Source organism: Neomonachus schauinslandi, chromosome 14 (genome assembly GCF_002201575.2).
Source record: "Neomonachus schauinslandi chromosome 14, ASM220157v2, whole genome shotgun sequence".
Classification (NCBI taxonomy): domain Eukaryota; kingdom Metazoa; phylum Chordata; class Mammalia; order Carnivora; family Phocidae; genus Neomonachus; species Neomonachus schauinslandi.
Genome location: NC_058416.1, coordinates 71,816,555 through 71,840,826, shown reverse-complemented (window position 1 = coordinate 71,840,826; position 24,272 = coordinate 71,816,555). Strand labels below are relative to the sequence as shown.

The window sequence follows — 24,272 nt, the reverse complement described above, 5'->3', positions numbered from 1 at the left end:
AGGATGGTCGCACAACATTGTAAATACACCAAAAGCCACTGGATTCTACACTTTAAAATCATTTAAATGGTGAGTTTTATGTGAGGTAAATTGTATCTCAATAAAAAACTTTTTTCCAAGGTTCCTGGGGCACCTCGTTAGACCACGGGATATTTGCAGAATTTGGTACTCATCCACAGTCACGTCCCCCTCAGGCCAGCCCAGTCCGGGCACCGAAGCTTGGCACCTCCCCCACCCTCTATGTCTGCTACAACTCAATTGCAGTGCTCTGGGTGGGGTGCTTCCTGCCTATCCCCTTGTCAGTGAGGGAAATCCATGGTTCTCTCTGCTCTTGGAATCTTTTTCTAATTTTTTTTTTTAAAGGGAAAGGGGGATGGGACGTCCTTCTTTGCACTTCCGCCTAGCTCTGGAAGAGCAGAGGGTCCACCCAACTCCTCCACCATCCCCTTGTCAGAGCAGGGTGAAGGAGGTATGTGCTGGAACATTCAGGTAAGATGACGCTTCTCCGTCAATTCGGAAAGGTCAACCTGCAACCTGTACCCTACCCTAGAGCCCTAACCGGGGCCCTCCCTGGGGCCAACATGCACCCCCATGTTGCAGCACCCAAGTCACAAGTCCCCACCTACCCCCAACGATGTGCCAGTCCATGGCTCTCTGGTTCTTGGGCCCTCCCTGACACTCCCTCATTCATTTCACACCGACCTGAAGTCTCCCGAATGCCTGCACCCAGTGCTCATCATTCTGTCATTTCTCTTCCCTTCCCTGGGTACTGAAAGGGATCATATACCACTGTCACTTTGAGCAGGAGACCTTTAAAGGTTAGAGAGATTTTTAAACTTCTCCAAATTAAAGTGGATATACAGGCCTTGTCCTTAAAACTTTATACTGACAAATATGCGTTTGCATATATAAAGAAACCCTTAAATGCTGAAGGAAAGAAACACAACAAAATTTCTGTCAAATCAGGGTCAATTTATATGCTGGGACAAATAAGATGAACTTCTACTCATCCTTCAAAACCCCAATGGACATAACCTGCTGAAGGAAACCTGCCCTAAGCCCCCTACATGAGATTCATGAATCTCACAGAGTGACATTCATCCTCTTGTACTGGCCATGGGTTATGGGGCATAGTCTCCCTCACTTTTAACTGTCAATTTACTTGTCTATCTCTTCACCCCCATACCCCCTTTTGTAAACTAATGTCTTGCATGACCTTGAGTCTGAGGCTGCAGGTACCAGAACGAAGCTGATGCCAAAGGGTGGCAGAGTTTTATAGGGTCTGGAACAGGGTTGGTGCTCATAGTAACCTATAAGCTAGATGTTATTTGCTCCATTTAAAAAAAAAAAAGATTTATTTATTGGGCAGGGGGAAGGGCAGAGAAAGAATCACAGCGGGGAGCCCCATGCAGAGCTAGATCCCACGACCCTGAGATCCTGGCCTGAGCTGAAATCAAGAATCTGACGCTTAACCAACTGAGCCATCCAGGTGCCCCTATTTGCTCCATTTTTGAGACAAGAAAATGGAGACCAGGTTTTTCTCTTTTTTTTTTTTTTTAAGATTTTATTTATTTGCGAGAGAGAGAGAGAGGGAGAGACAGAGAGCGTGAGAGGGAGGAGGGTCAGAGGGAGAAGCAGACTCCCTGCTGAGCAGGGACACCCCCCCCCCCCCGATGTGGGACTCGATCCCAGGACTCCAGGATCATGACCTGAGCCGAAGGCAGTCGCTTAACCAACTGAGCCACCCAGGTGCCCCCTGGAGACCAGGTTTAAACCACCTGCCCAGAGCGCATGGTTGTAAGCGGAGGAAGCAGCACCCAACCCAGAACAGCCCGACCCCAAAACACTGTCAGCTGTGCCATGCTCAGAGAATGACACCCTGCTAGCAATTTATGCACGTGGAGCCCTCCTACCTGCTGGGTCCACCCGCGTTGCCTCCTGTAACTTCACAAGTTCGACCCATTTCACAGATGAGGGAAAGGAGGAAGGGAGAGGCTACACACATTAACTTGCTGGAGGTTACGAAGCTTACTGGGATCTGAACTCAGCGCTGGGATCCAAAAGCAGCACCACAGTATGGCCACCTGGGTGGTCTCTCCTTGCCCCCTCCCTCCCACACCAATCAGATACCAGTGGTTCTCAGTCCCAGGAGGGTCATGCCTCCCAGGGGATAGAGGGAAAGGAGAGGTGCCCCTGGCATCTAGTGGGTAGAGGCCAGGGATGCTGCTCAACATCCTACAGGACAGGGGACAGACCCCCCCACAACGAATTATCCAGCCCAAATGTCAATAGTGCCCAGGTTGAGAAACGGATGACCCAACTTAGAACAGCATGGAAGCATGCAGGCGCACGCGCACACATGCGCACTGCAGCGTCCAGACCTGCACTCCCATCCCCCATGGGATTCTGAACAGACCTACCGGAAAAGAGGGGGTGGGGAAAAAAAAAAGCAAGCCCCACCCACAAATGTACCACAGTCACCATTAACGTCATATTTATTGTTATTTAGCTGCTCAGGAAAACATATACAGGTATATACAATATGCATGAATACAGAAGACTGCACTTTACATATTTTTTTTAAAAAAGAAAGAAAAAAATAACACTCAATTTCATGAGCTATTGTCACAGTCTTCCAACCAAGCATTTCAGAAATGAATTTCTTTTAAGAGTCAAAAAAGATTACAGGATTGCCTAACACACAGCAGAGTTAAGATTTTATATTTTACATGTGCAATAACGTTTTCGTTTTCTTTCCCAAAAAAAGTTTGCTATGCAGTACCGATTACCAGTGTTTGGAGTCTCGTGGGTTGGGTGTGTTTTTATTTTGCTTTTATTCTTTCCATTAAACCAAATTTAATGAAATAACATCCTTTTGCTTAAGGCTATTTTTAAAGCTGTTCCATTCTGGGGTCGTGGGGAGCGAGAAAGTTTAAAACTTCAGGGGCTTCCGACGTTGCTAGGACCACGAGCTGATGGCCAGGTGCTAATGAACTCAACGCAGGGAAAGTCAAAAGAAGTCAAGACGCTTGGCTCCCCGGCCTTAAGCAATGAAGGAGAAATCATTCCTGTTTAAAAAATAAAGTGATAAAGCTCTCAAACAGCTGTACATTGCAGAATCGGAGGGGGCGTGGAGTTTTGCTCAGACTATGGCTGATTTCTCCTGCGGCCCCTGGCAGGAGGGACATTCTCTTTCTCTTTCCTCTGGTGGCAGAACTCGGGGACTGAGTCAGTTCACACCTTCCCACTGCTGATCAGTTCACACCACCTGCTCTTCTGCCTGCCTTCTGCGGGCCCCCGGGGGGCTGGGCCCCCGGTCCGATGGCCCCAGCAAGGACCATCCAGACGCGGACCTGAGCCAAAAGGGCCCCCCCAGGAAAGAAGAGGGAGGGGAAAGAGCGAGATTTTTCTGGACTCTTACCCCTTCGCTGAAAAGTTCTTTGAAATAAACAGTGTGGGTGTTGTATGGTGAACCCAAAGTCACTTGCTTAAAAAAAAACCAAAAAAGCCAGGTCTAGAAACTCTGGGTACCTGGGGACAGAGGGGAGGGGATGCCAGGCTCAAAATAGAGCATTTAGTAAGACTTGCTCTTTAACAAAAATAGAAGGAAAATGGGGGAGTTACTGATTTGGGTGAAGGGCTATCAGTCACTTCTTGTCTGACCCATCCTGGAATCTGTGTGCCCCTCACGACCCCCCCTGAGTCATACGAGCCTTTTGTAGGCATGCACAGCACCCAAAGGTGCCCACCCCGCCAATACTGGTCCTCTGACACCTGCCACTCTGGGTCCTCGACGGGGCTCCAGGTGCCCTGCTCGCTGCTGCCTATTCACCTGGCTGCCCCCCATCTCTGCTCAAAGAGATTATTCCTTGGTGAGGCGCATGACACATGGCTCTAGTTTTGCAAGAGGGTGAGATTAAATCAAAAGTGGGGGGGTGTTCTGGGGTTAAAGAAAAAGGCCCAAGCATCAAAGTCAATGATTATGTTCCTTGTTTCCTTCCCATAGCCCCCAGGAGCCTGCCAACCTCTGCAAAGAAATACACCCAGGTGCAGAGAAGGGGAGCCTGGCAGGCTGAGCCTGGGGGCTCCTTCCCTGAGCCCCTGGAAAAGTGCTTGGCAAAAGCCTCGTCTCTCCCAGGGATGGGGGGTTGCCCAGGTTGGAGGGGGAGAAATAGATGGGCAGCGGGGACAGAATGGGAGTGGTCGGGAAGATGCCCGCAGTTCCACCTCCTTCCTCCCGCAAGGCCTGGCTGGGACCGGCTGTGGGCAAAGGTCAAGGGCTGAGAACCAGATCCTCCCCCAACTTGGGCACCCAAGACCCAGCCAGCCCGGCCGCAGCAGGGTGGGAGCCAGGAGCCCCCAGAGACTGCAAGCTGGAAGGGCACCATCCCCCATGCACATCAGGGCTGTTTAGCATAGCGTGAAAATTCAGAGCCTGGGCGCTTGCACAGAGGCCCAGAAAAGGAGAGAAAACACCACTGTCGAACATTCCGACTCCTTCCCACTGAGAAGGCTGGACACGTCATCGCCTCCATTGCAGAGAGAACAGCTTCCAGCAGAAGAGAACGGAGCTGAAGGCTGAGCGTGTGTTTGTAGGAACGAAAATATATATCTGTCTATTTTCTTAGGAAACAGACAAAACAAAATCCCAGGCGGAATACCTAAGGGGGGTATTAATTGTTTGGCTCCTGCCTGACTGATGACAGTTGGGTATCAATATATAATATCATGATGACAATTTGACTTTTGCCCGGCAATATTCCAGAACTACTATTCTCCAGGATTTCCATTTTAATAAGCAGTGAACAAAGCAAAAAGGGAAAAAAAAAAAAAAAAAAAAAAAAAGGCTGGGGGTGGGAGGGGGGAGAGGAACGAGAATAAAAGAGAATAAAAAAGAAAGTAACTCTTGTCTTATTACGAAATAACAATGCTTGGACATACAGCAGCATGAAAATAAAACAAGGAAAGAGGTCATCTAAAAAAACGTATGCCAAGATTACAGAAAAACGGGAATTCTCTAGCAGAAGAAAGGCTGAAGCAAAAGTTTGCTAACTGCAGAAGGGTTAACACTGGTAACATACTGTGGCAGACGAGTTTTCTTTTTTAAAAAAATTTTTTGAGGTTTTTTTTTTTTTTCTTCCCCTTTAAATTAACCCTTTCCGGTCCATATGCCACTAAGCAGGTACCAACCTACAAAAAAAATCATCCACTCAGCAATAGTGGCCCTTTCAAATTAAGGGTGGGGCAGGAGGAGGAGGGGTTTGGGAGCACGGGGTGGGGGGTGGGGGAGAAAGAAGGGCCTGATGGGGGAGGGGCATTTCTTGTCAATTCAAGTTAGGGCGGCCACGAATGTCCCAAATCTGTTGGAAATGTCGGTGTGCAGGGACCGCCAGGTGGGTACGGAGGCTCGGGCCTTGGCATCGCCCACGTCATCTGTGCAGTGGACGGACAGGCACTGCAAGTGGCTCCCCGGCTGGGTTGCTGAGGCCTTATTTGCAGGGAGGTCGTGGGCTGCGGAGAAAAAAAGGAAGAAATGTTAGCGGCAGGCTCAGCTCTGCAGGAGGCCCTAAGAGGGGGCAGAGTGAGAGAGGTAAGGAAAGAGAGGCACCGTCCACTCCCTGTTTTCATGGCTGAAGACGATGTGAGGAGATCTAGAGATGTTTGGTTCAAATGCCCCTGCTGCTACTCTGATGTGGCTGTGAGACCTCAGCCAAGGGTAGGACTCGATGTCAGATTCTCCCTACTCAGGAATGGGAGAATTGGGCAGGGTTGGCCCATCTCTGATGGACTAGAGTTCCCAAAAGATTGACTGGACATGAAATAAGTTGGGAAGGCTTCCTGGAGGAGGGGCATCTAAACTGGGCTTTGAGGCATATGTAGGAGTTTGCCAGAAGCAGTTAAAGGTAGAGGGGAGGATTGTCTGGATCTAGAACACAGCCCTTTCTCTTGTCATGCTCTGGACATTTGCTAGAGGCCTACTGTGTGCTGGGGACTTCCTGAAACAGTACCACACTGCTCAGACCAGTAATGATGAAGGGCCCCCCAACCAGACCAGTGCCCTTTGTCCATCCCCAGCTGCTTTATGAAGGGACTTACAGTGATGGGGGTGAGGGAGTCTATTCCTCCCCTGCACCCTCAATGAAAATCCCTTCCATTTCCTTCTCACACAGTCACACAGGCCCAGAAGCACCACAGATCCCAGTGATGCCTGAGTTAGAAAGACTTGCGGGGAAAGAAAGTCTGACAACGACTCACACCTTGGTATGAATTACACTCAAAGAGAGGAAGAGCTGGGAATTCTGAGGCAGGGAAGGAACAGAACAGTCATTTCGGGGGGCTGCTAGTTTACTGCTGCCAAGTGACCAATGGGTCTGTTCTCAGACCTACTATATATCCATGAGTATTCTTATCATTCAGTGAGATGAGACTGAAGCTTGACTCAGAGAGGAGAGGCAACCTGCCCAAGGTCACACAGCCAAGAAGGGGCAGAGTTGGGCTTGAACATGGGTAAATTTCTGACTCCAAAGAAGTGAGAAAAGCTGGAACTGGGGGTGGGGGCCCAGCTCCAGCTGAGGGAGCACACCCAGATACTGAACTCCATGACTGGCCCGCCCTCGTCAGCAGGGCCCTGTGCCAGGCAGGAGCTATCCCGCCCATCCCGCCCTCTGGGATTAGGGGGGAGGCCTCCCCTGGGAGCTGAGCCACAGCCTGCAGAGAAAATCCTCCCAGAGGATGGGCCAGGCCATGACTAACCGGGCTCCCAGCCTGGAGCCCCAGAGACACCCAGCTTAGGACCTGCATGCCAGGAGCAGCTGGGGCCGGGGCGGGTGGAGATTCTCTCCCTTGCTCCTTCCCTCGTTCATCCAATTAATAAGACCTTACTGAGTCCCTACTATGTGCCAGGCATGGCTCTAGCCTTCAGATCCGGCCAGAAATAAGGCAGACGCCATCTTCATCCTCCTCCAGGAGCTGACAGTGAAGCCAGAAGAGAGCATCATGGTAGTCATTTGGAGTCACAGATGCCATAGGACTTGAATCCCAATCCCAGCCCCACCACTGTGCGGCACGGGGTCTGCCACCCTCCCTCTCTCCGAGCCTTCGTTCCTCATTGCTGAAGTGGGGGGAACGTCCTCTCCCTCAGGCCTTGTAACGGCCTGGCAGACAGAGAAATCCCCCGACAGGGCTGCTAGCATAGTCTCTGGGGAGGTCAGGAGGTGAGGGGTCCTTGCAGCCATCTAGAGGTCCCCAAGCCTCATCCCCGCCTTGGACTGGCCAGGTGGCCACATTCCTGCCCATGAGACTGGAGTCTATGCTCCCATTTCGCAGAAGGGAAAGCTGAGGCCCTGAGCTCCAGGTTTCAAAGCTGGTTAGCAGCGGTGGTGCTACCCAGGGCCTCAGAATTCAGCCCAGGGGTACCTGAGAAGGTACCCCAGGAAGCTAGGGGCCTCAGATTCAGCCCCCACATCTCTGCTCTTGAGCCCAGTCTTGCCTTGCTCCCAGTGACGCCCTACTCCCTAATCCCCCCAGAAGGAATCCTGTTCCAAGCATTGTGAGATCTGGATTGGGGGAGGGGAGCATCTGCCGAGAGAGAGAGAGAGAGAGAGAGAGAGAGAGAGAGAGAGAGAGAATTCTGAAAAGGGTTCCTTACTTCACTTTACACCCATTATCTCAAGGAGCTGACTCAGCAAATGCTTGTGCCCATTTTACAGATAGGAAACCGAGGCCCCTTGCCAAAGTCTGCACAGCTAAAGAAAGACGAGACCCAGGCCCAAGCTCCTGACAGCTGGCTCCCTTGCTCTATGACCGCAGCGCCAGGAAGGCGAAGGAAAGTCAGCATTTCCCGAGTTCTGTGCGCAGACGGAGGAGGCCTGTGGTCCCTTCTGGGAGCTGCGTTTGCTGAGGGATGTTTCCACACTGACCCAAATGGCCACATGTCCTCAAGATGCCGTATTCCCAAGTTATAGACGACTCCGAAGCATGCCGTGTGCCAACCCTACACACAGCTGCTTTTCTTACTTGGGGAGGATTTAATGAGGGTGTGCCAGGCACACAGCTGAACATGTCCATGTGTTATCGCATTCCATCCCCCCGCAAGCCCAGCAGCTGGGTGCCCCTTCTCCCCACCTTAGAAGGGGCACCTGGGGCTCAGAGAGGGTGAGGGGCTTGACCAACATCACAGAGCACGGGCGCAGGATTCCCCAGCCTCTGCCTGGGACGAACAAGAGAGTCTGGTATCCACAGGGAATATTTTTAAGAGAGAATATTATTCTTCAGTTCTTGACAACCCAAGCATGACCAAACTCATCCTCCCGCCAGATTCATTCCAGCCGGAGGTGGGGGGACCCAACATGCCCTAGGACCGCAGCTTCCACACACATACAACCCCCCCCCCCCCCCCCCGCCCGCCGCCGCCGCTGAGTGGCTACGGATAAATCAGTCCCACAGAAGCCCGCCTCAAGTCAGGGCCTGCCGCTCCTCGAGAGAAGCCCTCAGTTCCTGCTCCTCGGCGGTGGCAGGCATGCCGGCCCCCCACCCCAGGACCCAGAGATAAAACCACCCCTTGCCGAGCTCCCAGGACTGGGGGGAGACCCTGGAGTTACTCAGCGCGCCACGGACACTGATGCAGACTGTCACATTTTCCACTTGTTAGCGACCAGCCTCCCCCATCAGACTGTGGTGCCAACAGCACTCCACACACAGGAGGGGCTCAGCTGGGGCCTGTGGGCTGTGGAGTGACCCTCATCCCTATTTGACAGATGGGAAGACTGAGGCCCTGGGGGGCGCAGGGAACTGCCCAGGGGTCCCCCAGGGCCAGGCCAGCAGCTTGGACCAGCCCTCTCCTTTGAATCCGGGATTCCCCGTGCACTGGGCTGAGGTGGGATCTCGAACCCCCCATCCCTGGGCAGCTGGCCCCACCTGCAACTCGGGGATGGTGATTCCTGGCAGGCCCATCTCTGAGCAGCTTGGGGGGACCATACAAGAGAAAGGGCGGATGACACTGTGCATGTGGGGGGATCAGTCCTCGAGGCAGGGGTGTCATCAACTCAAAACTTATCACCCCAAATGGGCCTCACCCTGTGCAGAGAGCACAGTGGACGAGGTGAGGGCCTTCCGGTTCCTGGGACCTGATGTCACGCCCGCCCAGCAAGGAAGGGCTGTGGGGACAGTTTTTAAAGGACAGTCCCCTCCAGGCCAGAACAGACCGCCTCAGTCCCCACGTGCAAGGGCAGGGCCTGGAGCGGGGAAGCCCGGTTCTTCCTCCCCATCCTTCACGTGCACAGACAAGTCCTAGCTGATCTCTCTGGCCCTTCCCCAGCACCCCCTCCCTTCACAGCACAGCACCCGAGCCACAAGGTCATTTCTGCCACCAACTTGGTACCATGGCATGGAGGTGCCGGCTGCCTCCTGCTTTCCCCGCGGTGACCCTGAGACCCGCGTCGGATCGATCCCCAACAGGGACGGTAGGTGCCATGAAGGGAAGGAGAGGACCTCAAGCCGGTGCCAAGCATGACTAACAAGCAGGCTGCTATTTCTCCTCCTGGGCTCAACCACGATAGCGCCTACCCTTTGCGGAGCACGGGGCTTTTGCGAACATCACTTCGGCTCCCAGAACCTCAGCCCTAGAAAACGGGGAAAATAATAGGACTGGCCGTCATGGAGGCAGCGACGAGGATTAAATGAAATGATCCATGTAAAAGGCTTAGCGTGCTGCCCAGCCCAGAGCAGACTCCCACCCGACGGCGCCGGGTGCGCCCCGCGTGCTCGCTGACCCGCCTACAGGCGCGGGGACCCGCGGGGCCGGCCGGCATGGCCCAGCCACCCTTTTGCCAGCCACGACCGAGCGGGGTGAAGGGAGAAGGGGACAGACATGCGTCTGTTGACCTGGGGACACCTCGTGGTTCATTTTACTTCTGGAGATGCCACCCACGGAGGGGGCCGAGTGTTCTTTCTTTTTTGAAGTCAGCAAAACAGACCTTGTCACCACCTTGCTCTGCACTCAGTATCCCCAGGATTGGGTTCCAATTTGGGTGAGTCAGGAGTCATGAGCTTGGTGGGGGCAGTCGCCACCCCCTCCCCCCCAAGGCAGGGCTTGGTGGGACTGGCAAGACCACACGGCTCTAAACCTTCAGAAACAGGACTTCTGTCCACCTCCTGTCCACACCTGCCACCTACCCCCCGCCACCGACCACCATAGGGAAGGCCGGAGAGAGGGGGCTGTGGGGGTCGGGTTGGCCTCCAACTAGGGCCCAGATCAAAGGCTCCTTGGCTGCTCATGCAGGGTGTGACCTGGGCAAGGTGTTAACCCGTACTGCAAAATGGGAACCAAGTTCACAGACTTTAGCACATGATGCGCCCCCCAAAAAGGTGAGCTGCTCTTCGGGTTATTACGCTCACTGGGCTTCAAGAGCCCAGGGCCTTGGAGGCAGTCAGAGCTAATACTGCCGCATGCCAGTCGGGGACCCCGGCCACAGGATAGTCTCTTCCTCTCCATGGGGGCCTGCCCCCCCCCGCCCCCCAAGGTGGGGTGGAGGGGGACCAGGGTGCGATCCCAGGCAAAGCAGGCAAATTAGAATTCCGGGCGTATTTTTAACTCCAAGCTTATGTAAGGAGCAGTGTGGGCCCCAGAACACAATAGCGAATGACTCTCGCCCGACTCACCCTCTCTGGATTCCGACAAAGGGAAATGTATTTTGGTTTTTCCTTTATTTGGACCTGGCAGGGGGAGACGCTGGAGTATGACAGCTGCCATTGAGCCTGGAAGCAGAAGCAGGCCTGGGAGCCTCAGGGTTGGGCCGGGTCCTATCAGCGCCCGGGAGGCCCGGAGGCCCGCAGACACATCCATGGCTCTCCTAGCTCCTGGTCCCCATCTCCAAGAAAGGCTGGGCCATTGCACCCAGGCTAGCTTTGGGCATTGAACATCGCTCTTCTCTCCTGCCCCACTGTCTCCACCCCGGGGCAGGCCCCACTGTCTCCTTTCTAATTCCACACTGGCCCCCAAGGCCATTTCCCCCTGTGAGTCAGGTGACTTTCCTAAAGCATGAGCAGCCCCCTCTCCTGCTTAAACCTTCCATGGCTCCCCAGTGCTCCCAAGGTCAAGTTCCCAGCTTCACATAACCCAGCCTGCGCTCCTCGTGGGCCTCCAGCCTCTCCTCTCCGAGAGCCAGCTACACAGTCTCTCCATAAAGCCCTGATCCTTCCCGCCTCCACACCTCTGCTCCTGCCGTGTCTTCTGCCTAGAACACCCTCCCCTCCTCACCCCTGCTGACTCCCACCATCTACCTGGCTGTCAGCCTTGTGGCAAAGCTTTTCCGACGCCCCTACTCTGAGGTGGGTAACCCCTCTCCCTGCTCACAGATGACATCCCTGCCCCCAGCCAGCATAAGGGCAATGAAGCACCAGTTACCTCCGAGCCGCTGCGGGGATGGGGGGGGGGGCGGTCCTGAGTTCAGGGCCCTCGACAACAAGCTGCCAAGGATGAAAAACATCATGGGGAGGGGGGGCTTCGGAGTCAGACGACCAGGGACTGAGACGACTGCATCTCAGTCCCTGGCGCTCCCCCAGTGGGTTGACCTTGGGCAAATCACTGTCCCTCTCTGAGCCTCAACTTCCTTCCCCGTGAAATGGGACAAGGATAGCACCAAGGTCCTTGCCGAGTTACACCAGGTTCTACGGCGCCTGGCGCACGGCAGGTGCTCACGCAATGGCCACCAGCTATCACAGCAGACAAAAGTCACAGGAGAAGAGAGCTTGCCCAGCAGTAAGCAAAGTCACAAGGATTTTTAAGGTAGCACGAAGGCCCATCTCCAAGAACCCACCACTGGGGATGTGGGGGACCCAACCCCAGCGGAACTGACGCCCACCACCCAACTGGAACCCTTCTGCAGGACCCCACAACCTCAAAGCAGAACCCCTCCTCAGCTGCCTGTCCATATTGGGTCCCCGGCCCATGTCCCCTCCTCCAGGGAGGTACACAGGGTCCAGGGGACTCGCCTACTTTGGGCTCAGGGTGCGAACAGCAAATCTAAGCCAGATTGTGGGCTGCACACAGAGGGTCTGCAGAGCCACCAACGAAGCAGGAAAACGGCACGCTCAAACCCCCACTCCACTCCTCCCCCATGCTCGGCAGCTTCAGGCGAGACCCAGCTCTGTGTGCTCAGAAGCCTGGATTCAAGTCCCACCCCGGTCTAAATCTCACCAGCTCCATGACCTTGGGCAAGCTCAACTTGCCTATTCCCCCATCTGCAGGGGGGCTAACCACCCCTCCTGTGACCAACCCCCCTCAGAGGGGCCTGGCCTGGGGACCCTGAGGGTAGACACAGCCATGAGGATCCCAGCTGTCTCTCTGGTCCCTGGCACACAGTAGGCAGCTAAAAAGGATTTGTTAAATATTTTACTTATTTTGTTTAAAGATTTTATTTTTAAGTCATCTCTACGCCCAACGTGGAGCTCAAACTTACAACCCTGAGATCAAGAGTCACATGCTCCACCAACTGAGCCAGCCAGGCGCCCCAGGATTTGTTAAATATTTGAAAGAATGATTCACATTCCCATCCCAGCTCTTCACCTGCTTGCTGTGTGACCTTGGGCAAGTCCCTCTCCCTCTCTGGGCCTCTTTGGTCCTCTCTGAAATGAATGGTGGTGGGTAGATAGACAACCTCCCTGACTCTTTTCATTCCTTCGGGGAAATCAGATTTTACACTCAATGTAGGCAGGAAGCTGGGGCAGAAGCCTACGGCAAGCAAGGGACATTAAGATACCTTAGCCTAAAAAAAAGATACCTTAGCCTAAGTAAGCCCCAGGAGCACAACCCTAGAGGGCGGGCAGCTGGCAGCCTGAGTGACACTCCATCCAGGCATTTCACTGAGGTCAAGGGACCAGCCCCTCCTCAGCCCAGCCCTCTGCCTGCATCCCCACCCTTTCTCTGCCCTCCCTCGAGGACAACTTCTAGCAGGGGTATCATTGTGACAAATGAGGAAAGGAAAAAGGAAAAGTGACCCCATCCGTACTCCTGTCAGCTCCAGGGCTGATAAGAGTGAGCACTGATCTCGGGCTCCCTACGGGCCGGGCCTCGGCCTATCTCATCGGATGACCCCAACACCTGGGGAGAGAGGGTCCAACACTCCAGCCCATTTCACAGGGGGGGAAACTGAGGCTCAGAAAGGGGACGTCACTGACCCACAGTCATGCAGCTAACCAGTGGAGGACCCGGGGTCACTCCCAAGTCTGCCTGATGCCAAAGTGTGTGGGTTCATCAAAGTCACATGAAAAAGTAAAATGTCCCAACCAAAGTGGTGGGTGCTCCCTCTCCCCTAGCCCCGTTCTCACTCTCTCACAATGCCCCCCCCCAGTTCTTTCTCAATCTCTCTGTTCTCTCCCCCTGCCCCCACACTTCCGTGTCTTTCCCCAAAATCAACACTCACTTTTTGGGAAAGGGCCCTGATAGCCCTGCTGCTCACAGATGGGATGAGAATGACCCTGTGGTGACAGAGAAGCCAAGGACAAAAATATGAGGCCCCCCCATTCAGCGCTCTCTCTCCATGGACCCTGCCTGAGAGTTTCCCCATCAGCCCCATCTGATGGGGGCGATCCAAAGCTTGCACAGGGGCTCCTGGGAGGCAGAAAGGGCCCCCCACCAATGATCAGGAGGGACCTCGTGCGGCCCCCCAACCGGCCCCACGAGGGTGAAGAAGGGGCCTCGCGCGAGGCCGAGTCTGGTGCGAGCCTCAGCCAGGGCCCTGGAAGCCTTCGGAAATTAATTGGAGTTGACTCGGCTGAAGGCAGCTGTCATTTAGATTGAGAACTGGCTCAGGGCTCCACTGAGGCGAAGCAGCGAGGGCATCGTGGGGACCGGGCGACCGAGCGCTGGGGAGGGGGGTGGGGCTGGATGCCAGGACCTTCCCGGGGCCCTGAAGGAGGAGCTGGGGTGGCGGAGGAGGGCCCAAGCCCACAGGATGCACACCGCAGGCCCCTCACCCGGCCCTGAGCCTCTGATTGGGCTCCTTCCCCTGGCGCCTTGGGCCACACGGCCAGTGACCTGTGACAGATGCAGCCCCGCGCACCCCCCGGGCCACTCCTGGCTTGTGGGCTGCCGAGATGTGACAGGTTGGGGGTGGGGGGGCGCGGGCCGACCCCTCAGCCTGCCCCTTCCTTCTGACAGGGCCCACAGTGGTGCAGCAAGGCACCTGCCCTGGGAGTCTAAATGGGGATGGGGGTGGCATCATTCTTCCGGAACCATGGGAAGGGCCCAGCGGTACTGTGAGCAGAGCACTCAGCCCCCTGCCAGGCACCAAAGATGAGCCAACAAACAGTAGCTGCTATTCAGCATTGTTAGCAGGATTATTATACCTGAGATCCCCTCAACCCCTGTCTCCATTCTAGCCCATCCCCCCACCCCTCTATCCCCATTTTCTCGCCTATTTGCTCACAGTGCATGCCCCCATGGCATTGGACCCAGTGCTGGGTGGCCCTGGACAGCACACCGCCCCTCTCTGAGCCCCAGCATCCTCACCTCTCTCCTGGGGCAACCTAGCACCAAGGCAGACACCTCACTGAGCTCCCGGCACGCTGCCTGGGGGCGATCAGCCGTTCAACAATTATTTTATAAAATAAGACAGACGGACAGACAGACACATGTTTCTGTTGAGGTAGAACCTCGTTGCTTTCAGCCCACTGAAGGAAAAGACCCGATTTGGCAACAACTCAGAATTTTACAAAGTAAGTTTTCAAAGCGCTGATGCTTTGGGTGGGGGTTCTTGGGGACATGTGTCCTGCTCCCCTCCCCCCGAGGGTCTGTGGGAGCTTTGTGACCTTCCTACACGGGCTCGGTGGGGCTGCAGGTGGCCTGTTCACCCAGACAAGTTCCCATAGCGTTTCTGCAACCCCGAGGAAGGGCTCTGCATGGGGGTCCGTCATGGGATAGTCGTGTGCTTTGCAGCTAGACTCTTGGGGTCAAATCCTAACCCTGTCACCACCAGGCTGCGGGACCCTGCTTCAGCTACTCTGACCCCCTGAGTCTCCATTTCCTCACCTGAAAAATGTCTTCGGTCATTCCTGCCTGGCAGAGAGGGGCAATGGGCTAGTACCCAGGGACCTGGTACCCAGGTGCCCCTCCATATCCTGTTCTCTTCTCCAAACCTGAGCCTTCCTGGGGCCAGGCTGTAAGAGGGGGCCCTCGAGGGGCGCCTGGGTGGCTCAGTCGGTTAAGCAGCCGACTCTTGACTTCAGCGCAGGTCATGATCTCATCAGGGTGGTGAGATTGAGCCCCACATCCAGCTCTGAGATGGGCGTGAAGCCTGCTTAAGATTCTCTCTCCCTCTCCCTCGGCGCCTCCCACCCCCACTCTCTCTTTCCCTTTCTCTACCTCTCTTAAAAAAAAAAAAAAAGAGGGGGCCCTTAAGACAGCAATAACAGCAGGGCGATGAGCCAAAGCATCCTGACCAAACAGGTGCTCCCAGCTGTATGCTGGACGCGGGACTCAGAGAGGGGATCCCAACACAGAGCCCCCAGCCTGCCTGCCGCCCCTCCCCCACCCCCGAGTTCTCAGCCTGGCAGAGAGATATTCAGTAAACACTTAAGTGTAAAACAGAGCCGTCACTGCCACAGCACAAGGCTGCCCTGTGTCACAGACCCAGGGGACAGGTGGGGATCCAGGGCAGAATTTGCAGAGGAGAGGACATACAAGGGGGAGCAGGGTGCTTAAGGATGACTACAAAGCTTTGCAGCGAGAGAAGCAAGAGGTGAGCTCCAAGCCTCTACCGTGACCGGGAAGAACCAGGGGCCCTGATTTGGGGCCCGGGGGAGAGCGAGGAAAAGGAGGCTGCAAAGTTGAAATGAAGTCAGTCACGGAGGCCCCTGGAGGCCCCAGGAAGTGTTTGGCTTTGTTCCTGAGAGCAGAAGGGAGCCAAGGAAGACTGCTGAGCAAGGGAGGGGCATCGGGAATCTGTCAACATGAATAAGAAGCTTGCACCTCATCCATTCCAGCCTTGGCATGGTAAACCTGACTCAGAAACACATTCCATTGGGGACAAGGTCCTTTGTGTTCTACAACTCTAAACAAGTGGGGGGATGTGATCCCACCCCCAAGAGAATGGTACTCTGAGAGAGCTCTGATCTAACTGGGCGGGCCATTCCTCCCCAGCAGCTTCTGAGTCAGATGCCTATAACCCGGGTCCCCAAGAAACCCAGCTCAGGCTGGCCATGCGTCAGCCGATGGCCCTTGCAAGGGACTCCGCCTCTCTACGCCTCCACTTCCCCTCCACACAACGAATGTGAACACCGGGCCCTGTGCATTTCCATCAACAGATCCTCGCTGAGGATATAGGTGGGGAAACCAAGGCACAAAAAGACGCATCCCGGGTTATCCAACAGTGAGCAGAAGGGTTGAGGGAAACTTCCTTATCTCTCTACATCTGAGGTTCCCCATGTGTGAAATGAGACCATACACCTACTGGGCAGGGCTGCCAGGAGAATGAATATGATAATATTAACAATAACAGACAATAATTATAGCGTTAATACCTGTCATGCATTCATTCTTTTAAACTAATTCCTCACCGTAATCCCGGAGGGCAGCTTCTATTCACTCAGCGCCATTTCACAGGTGAAGGACCTGCCAGGGTCAGCAACCTATAGCCCATAGGTCAAATCCGACCCACCGTCTGTTTTTGTCAATAAAGTTTTATTGGTACATAGTCACGCCTGTACATTTACATTTAGTCTATGGCTGTTTTATGCTACAATGGCAGAGTTGAGTAGTTGTGACAGAGACTGTATAAGCCACAAGCCTAAAATATTTACTATCAGGCCCTTTACAGTGAAAGTTTGCTGACCCTTGAACTTAAGGCTCAGAGAGGTGATGTCACTTGTCTAAGTTCACACAAGTAGGAAGGAGCCACCAGGCACCCAGTAGGTGCCCAATACGCATTCCCTAGGAAAATGTTTATGTGTAAACAACACTGCTGATCTGTGAAGACTTGCACAGTGACCCTTAGGGAGTCAGAAATGTCCCTCCCATTCACTGTGTCCCTGGTCTTCCTTCTCAGGCTCCTTTGGAAACCTCCCTGCCTTCCTATTTAAAAATCAATAAAACGGGGCACCTGGGTGGCTCAGTTGGTTAAGCATCTGCCTTCGGCTCAGGTCATGATCCCAGGATCCTGAGATCAAGCCCTGCCTCGGGTTCCCTGCTCAGCGAGGAGACTGCTTCTCCCTCTCCCTCTGCTCGTCCCCCCAGCTCATTCTCTCTCTCTCTTTCAAATAAATTAATAAAATCTCTTAAAAAAATCAATAAAACATTAAAATGTTGGTTGAGGGGGTGGGAGGATAGGGGTTGTTATTTAAAAACACCGTTCCAAAATGTGTCTACAGTGCAACAAAAGGAGAAAGGTGGGCTCTCCGAGGCAGAACAAGTCAGCCCCATCAGGCCAGGGCTCACTCCTGCACGGCCTCTGAGCACCCTGTCACAGTTCAGTCTCCACTTGCAGAAGGACAGAGCAATGGGCAAAGGGGATAGAGACGGGCAGGACAAGCAGGCCTAGGTGGACCCTGGGGGGCAGAGCATCAGCCCTGGGGCAGGCCCCGGGGCCTCCTCACTGGCTGATCTCCTTTATGCCCTCAGCCGTCCTAGCAGGGTCAAGGTCACACCGCGAGAAAGTGGAGAGTTGGAACTCGAACACAGGTCCGCAGGAGTCCAGAGCCTGCATGGTCTTAACCACCCGCGGCATCTGCCCCACCTCGGGAGAGAGACAGGTGGAACAGTGGAAGCTGGTCTGGGCCTAGAAAGAGCCGGTTGGTCACTCCCATCCAAACAACAGGGAACAGAGCCCCTGGATTGCCCGGTGGCTGGCCCACCCATCCTCAGCTCCCATCTTCCACGGGTTCTGGAAGGTCCAGCCTAGGCTTCTGAAGGGAGGTGTCTCTGCCACAAACAACCCCCAATTTGCTTTCCCTCCAGGTGGTGCTCTCCCTCCCCCACTGCAGGAAACCAGGACCCAGTTGTGCCAGAAGCTGGCTGTGTGCCTCCAGGGATATCACTCACCCTCTCTGGGCTGCTGTCCCCTCTGTAATTGGCAGGAGTCCCTACTGCCAGGCCTGTGACTCGGTGACCTAAAGAGGCCATCCAGGTAGGTATTGCCCACCCCAAATTATGCTGTGGATTTACAGGAACTGTTGGCTAAACTGTACCTTGAGGATGGGAGTGGGGATTTGGCTCTGCCGTCTGTGTCCCCACTGGGGCCCATGATGCCCAGAGTGAGTCTCTGGGGTTGACTTGGGAAGGCAGGGGCCACTGCACTCCTTCCATGGCAGAGGTCACACCCTCTTGTCCCTCTGGTTTTTTGAGGAAGGCAGAACTGGACCCTAGGAAGACTGAGCTGGCCAGTACTGTAAATTGGGGAAACTGAGACCAGAGAGGAGTAAGTCAGGGGCAGAACTGTAAATAAATCAGAGAATTCTTGCCTGCTTGCCTAAGCCAGCACTCAGTCCTCTCCTCATTCAGAAGGTTTGACAATGGAGTTTGCAGTATGCTGTCACCAAGTGGTGGCGACACTACTCCTGCTTGAGCTCCCCTCTTTCTGGACCACTACTGTCACTTCGCCCTTCACCTAAGTAACTTGTCTGTCTCCTCCTTCCTCAAGTAGGTCTTTCCAAGCCCCTCCGTGGACTCCAATGTGCACTGTATTATTACACCCAGTGCTAACCCCGACCTCTCCTAATTGTCCTACTCTCAACCACAGCCCCTAGGATATGAGTTCCATGACATCGGAGCCTCAACTCTCCTATTCACTACATGGCCCTGGCACCTGGCACACGGTAGGCCCTCGACCAGTTTATGCTGACTCTATCGATTCCTACAAGCAGGAACAGACCCTAAAGAATCACTAAAATAAGGAAGATCAAACCACATCACCTGGACCTCCAGACAGACCTGAATAGGAACTCTTCAAGGCTTCCTGGTACCAGTGAAACAAGACTTCATTCGGAGGCTTGCCCACTGACCCCTACCCAAAATTTACTGAAAGGGACCACACCCCCTCACAGACTATTATCCAGCAATGGAGGAATGATATCCACTTACTTCCACAACCCCAATCCAGCCAACACCCTTCCTTCCAAGTTTGGGCACTAGAATTCTCCCAATTTATTTTAGACCCTGCTGGTGTGTGACGAAGCCACAAAATGCAGGTGCCGTTTTCATGGAAAGAAAAACTTGGGGGAGGCGGGGACCAGCTGACAAATGCCAGAAATTTCCTCCCACCTGAGAATGACTATGCAGGAAGGCCCCTTTCCCAACCAACACCCCCATCCAGCCCACCCCTCCCGCCTACCAGCCCTGAGCCCCCGAACCCACTCAGACAACCCGGGAGGTGAGTTTTAAGTTGACATCAAGCATGGGAGTCAGTTAAATAACCCTCCAACACTCTCACACCATCTCTGTTTTTCCTTCTTCAGGGAAGGGGACCACATCCCAGACACTGTTCTAAAAGGTCCATGTATATCATTGCATCAGGACCTCCCAGCAACCTACACTGGGAGGGGCTGTTACTCCTTTTTAAAGGAGGCAGAAACAGGCTCAGAGCAGTGGGGTGACTCATGCAACACCACACAGCTGGGGAGCAATCGAGGCAGGATGAGGTCAAGTTTATTTCCAAAGGCTCTTCTACTTTTGCTGCATGCCAGAAACAGAGGGAAGAAGAGGGAGAGAGGAGGAGAGAAGGAAGGAAAGAAAAAAAAAGATTCCCCTCTCTCCTAAAGGGCTGGCACCCTGCCTTCCCTCCCGGTGCACTCACTCTGCATCTGGAAGCACCTGCCAGTTTCTCAGGGAAGCTAGCATACATGCTATCTGATGGGGGCAACTGATCCAGGCCAGGCCTCACCCCCTTGCAGGGTCTGAGCCCTGGGGAATCAGGCCCCCCAGGAGGGGAGCGGGACAAGTAAAGGGAAAAGCCTTTACTCTCAGGTACGCGCAGCTCACCCACCTAAGCAAAACTCTTGCAGGGGTGGTTTCCGGCTGCCTGGGGCAGGGCTCTACTGAGTGTCTGTTGCTAAGCAACAGGCTTGCACCTGATGACCTACCCAGAGTTCACGACCGGCCTGGGGTATAACAAGTCCGTGATCTTGGAGGCCCCGATAACGCAGCTCGGGAGCTCTGTGAGGCTAGAACTGGGCTGTCCAGCATGGCAGCCCCCAGTCACACGTGGCTTTTTAAATTTAAAAATCAATTCTTCATTCACAACTAACCGCATTACGAGGGTTCAACAACCATCCGCGGCCAGTAGTCATTATATACTGGACAGTGCAGACCTAGGACATCTCCATCATTGTAGAAAGTTCTATTGGACAGCACCGGTCTAGAATTATAATCCAGGAAGTACCCATCTGTGTCAGCAGCTGCCATGTCAACTGCTTTGCTTACAAAAGGCAAACGTCATCATTTTTCAAATGGAAGGCTCCATAGATGGAGGTAAACTGGGGGCTGGGAAGGAGCCACGGGGGTCATCTTTTCCAGGATTATCAAACACCAGGGACTCCCACCAAAACGCATTTCCTCATGAGCCCACAGCACTGGCCTCACGAAGCCCAGACTCGGCCTCAGAGTCTTTCTCAACACAATGTTCAAGGCCGCCAGAACGAAATCAATCCGGATTCGCAGCTGACACTGAAGCTCTGCAATCACAGAGATAAAGAAACTGAGGCCCAGGGCAGTAAAGCGGCTTGCCCAAGGTCAGGCGGCAGATCCAGGCCAGGCCAGGAGGAAAGCTCCCATCTTCTTCCTCCTACTCTCCCCAGAGCATCTTCCCCACTAAAGCTCTGGAGAGCAGAAGTTCACCATCCTCAAAAAGTGCCTGGAAATGCAGTGCCCGCAGACAACGAATGGCCTTGCTCTATCCTAACAGCAACACGGCTAACAGGGAGGCCTCTGTCTTGATCCCCTGCTACGTGGTCGGCCCCATGGGTCCCTTTACCCCAGCCCCTCCTTTATTGTCACGACAACCTGCGATGTAGGATTATCTCCACTTTCCAGATGATGGGTACGGGGAGACGGAGAGACCCAAGGGGACCCGCCCAAGGTCACCCATTCACTAGAGGGTGAGCACAATCTGATACCGACAACTGGCATCTGGAGCCCTCCCAGGCGGGCCCTGGGCCAGGCGGAGAACCAGGTGTGTGCTCAGGTCCCGCCTCTGCCTTCTCCCTGCTGTGTGACCTTGGACAAGGCACTTTCCCTCTCTGGGCTTAGTCCCCTGGAACAGGGGTAATAGGTCCTCCTCCGGTCAAAGAACTCAAAAAAATGCATAGACACTGTGTGAACAGTAAAAAGGGAGACTCTTAAATCTACCATAAAAGGTATTTCGAGCCCAGGAAATAGTAAGAGTAACTGGTTCCATGTACTGGGCGATTCCTCTGTGCTACACACCGTAGCTGCTTCCACACGACGAGAGCAAAGGTTAGGAAGAAATGACGCAGACTGAATGGCCAGCGCAGCCCAAAATATTTAGCAGCATCTGATCCTTTACAGAAAAGGTCTGCTGACCCCTCCACACTCAATCCACTTGCAAAAATGCCCCCATTTTACAAATGAGAAAAATCGAGGCTCGGGGAAGGGAGGTGATTTGTCCCAAGTGCCACCGCCGGGCAGAAGCTATGAACGTCTAGATTCCATTTCCGGAGATCGACTGCAGGGATCTTCCGGAAAGGCTGAGGGACAAGACGCGCGTCAGGCCAACCTGCCTACTCGCTGAGGCTCCTCCTGGCCATGGGGCATCTGCGGCATCCACGGGCAGCTCTCACCTAGCCGCCAACAGGCCCAGCGCCTGGCCCAGTGGGCACCAACTCAGCCTGTTTTTATCCCACTGCTTCAGTAGCGAAATTGCCCAAGACTAATTGCAAGTAGTATTTAATTTTATCAAGGACAATTACATGAAATTAATTCAGCTTCTACCTGGAAGCACTTTGTTACCATTTGCTTTCCCAGGTTGCTGGGGTAAAAAAGGAGGCAGGCAAGCAGGCAGGCAGGCAGGAGAAGGGAGAGGGCCCTGAGATATGCCCCGAACAGGAAACGGGCAAAGTAATAATCAGGTGATGACGACGTAAGTGAGCACCAACTGTATGTGCATGGGAAATCCTCCATGGGCGTGAAGGTCCTGTAACCTCAGGATAGCCCAGCAGGTGGGCATGTCAGACCATGCCCCCCACCACCGCCACTTTACAGAAGAGGCCACTGGGTCCCAAAGGATCATGGGCAGGCATCTGTGTGCCATCCAGGAGAAAGCCGGGCCCTGGATGGATTTCTGCTTGGCCACTTCCTAGCGGCATGATCTTGGACAAGCCAGCTCACCTCTTGGGCCTCAGTGTCCTCATCTGTCAAACGGGAATAAGGAGACTAAACTGGCACAGTGGTTTTGGGAAGTCCATAAGATAACACAGACAACATGCCGAGCACTGTGTTTGGCATTCAGCAAGTGCTCAATGGGTACAACCGTGACGATCGATCGTCAGCATCAAGCGGTGCAGCTTTGCAGGCTGGGACCTCCTGCCTCCACTGGACCCAGTTTGAGCCGGGGTGGGGGAGGATCAGAAGAAGAATCTGGGGAAGGCCTGGCTTTCTCAGCCTCCCCAAGGAGGCCCCACACACAGAACCTCCGAGCCAAGAAGTACAAACGAGGCCCCAAACAGGCCGAGAAATCCAGGCTGCCCCTCCCCAGGCTCCAGCTCCCCACCCGGCCCTCCAGGAGCCCCATTTGGGGGCACAGGCTCCCCCGGGGCACCAAGAAGAAAAGGGGGCCCCTCTCCCACAGCTGCTGTGGTTGCCAGCCTCCCAGAGTTCTGGGGGGGGGGTCTGGAGTCGCTCTGAAAGGCCGCGGGCGCCGGGGTTCATTCAGCTGTTTTCGGGTGGCTCCAATGAGTTCATTTTACCCCAGCAGAATATTAAACAGCTCCTGGGGAAGCAGATGCTGGGCTTCGGTTTCAGAGGGAGGGAGGAAGGGAGGCCACAGGCCGGCAAGGGGAGAATTCAAGTTCCGCTTCAGGCAGCTCCGAAGACCTTTCTAGGCTCAGCTCAGCCTGAGCCGTTGTCACGGTGACCGGTGACCAGTGACCAAATGCATGGCATCTGTGGGAGCCCAGGCTGGCACCCTGAATACCTCTACCTCGCTTCACTTAGTCCTCACGTCCACTCTATGAGGCGGGAACTCTGCCGTGCCCATTTTATAGATGAGAAAGCTGAGGCACACAGTAGCAACAGGACTCACTCAAGGCCACACAGCAAAAGGACTCCTTTTCTCTCTCCCTCCCCCCACGGCACCCTCTGGGAGGCAGATGCCGAGCAAAGGTCCTGGGGCAGACCTGGAGCTTCCAAGTGCTGTGCTTGATTTCCCTCTGTGCTCAGATTTCCCTCCACTTGGCAGAGAAACGATCCCACTTTCTGTCATTCTAATAATAATCTCTGATGTCTGAACAGCTTCCTTGGAGGCTACAGAACGCATCTGGGCATAGCGCTTCCTCTAAGCTTCACCATGATTTACACATTCCAGACAGGGAAACTGACGCCTGGCCAGCAGAGTGGATCCCAGAGCCACCGACCAGTTAAGGGCAAAGCCGTGAAGCAAATCCTCCTCTACCCCCACTGCAGATTCAAGGTCTAGACTCATGCCACCGCTGACAGAGGACGCTGGCATTCCCTCCCAGCTCCAGAGCACAGAGAGGTGAGGTGACTTGCCCAGGGCCACACAGCCCAGGTTCTGAGGTCAGCCCGGGCACAGTCCCCCTGGCTCCCGGCTCTCACTGGCTCCCACTGGGAGCCCTCGCACTCCTGGCTATCCACACAGGTATCATCACAACATGGGGTGCTGTTCTTTGGGACCCTGTGGCCACCTACATTCCCCCCCGCCATGATCAGGAATAAATAACAACATGGTAATTATACTGAAGCTTGCCAGGTGTGAGCCATCTGATCACAAGGCTTTACGTGCTTGAACAAAGGCAGTTCCCAAAGAACCCCCTGACGTGGACACTGCTGTCATCCCCTCTTCACAAATGAGGAAACTGAGGCATAAAATTTGTGACCATTACCATATGGGCCCCACGTGCTGGGGGCAGCTCTGCCAGGTGCTGACCTAAGCCACTGACAAACTACACCCCGTATTACCTTGACAACACCCCAGCCACCCGTGCATTGAGCCCCAGTTTGTAGACCATGCATCCCCCACCGCATCGCCCCTGGAAAACCCCACAGGTGATGGAGACCTTTGGTCACAAGGCGTGAGCTCTGTACTGTC

The 24,272-nt window shown here is 54.4% G+C and overlaps 1 protein-coding gene across 1 annotated transcript in view; it reads right to left on the bottom strand.

Annotated features, from left to right (window-relative positions):
* Window positions 1-5,161: 5,161 nt before the first annotated feature.
* The window catches only part of MN1 (MN1 proto-oncogene, transcriptional regulator), a 43,466-nt gene continuing 24,355 nt past the window's right edge, over window positions 5,162-24,272 (bottom strand). The window contains exon 2 of the mRNA XM_021703537.1: window positions 5,162-5,511. Within this exon, the coding sequence (XP_021559212.1) occupies window positions 5,330-5,511 (182 nt within the window). The 3' untranslated portion in view covers window positions 5,162-5,329. The remainder of the gene's footprint in view (window positions 5,512-24,272) is intronic.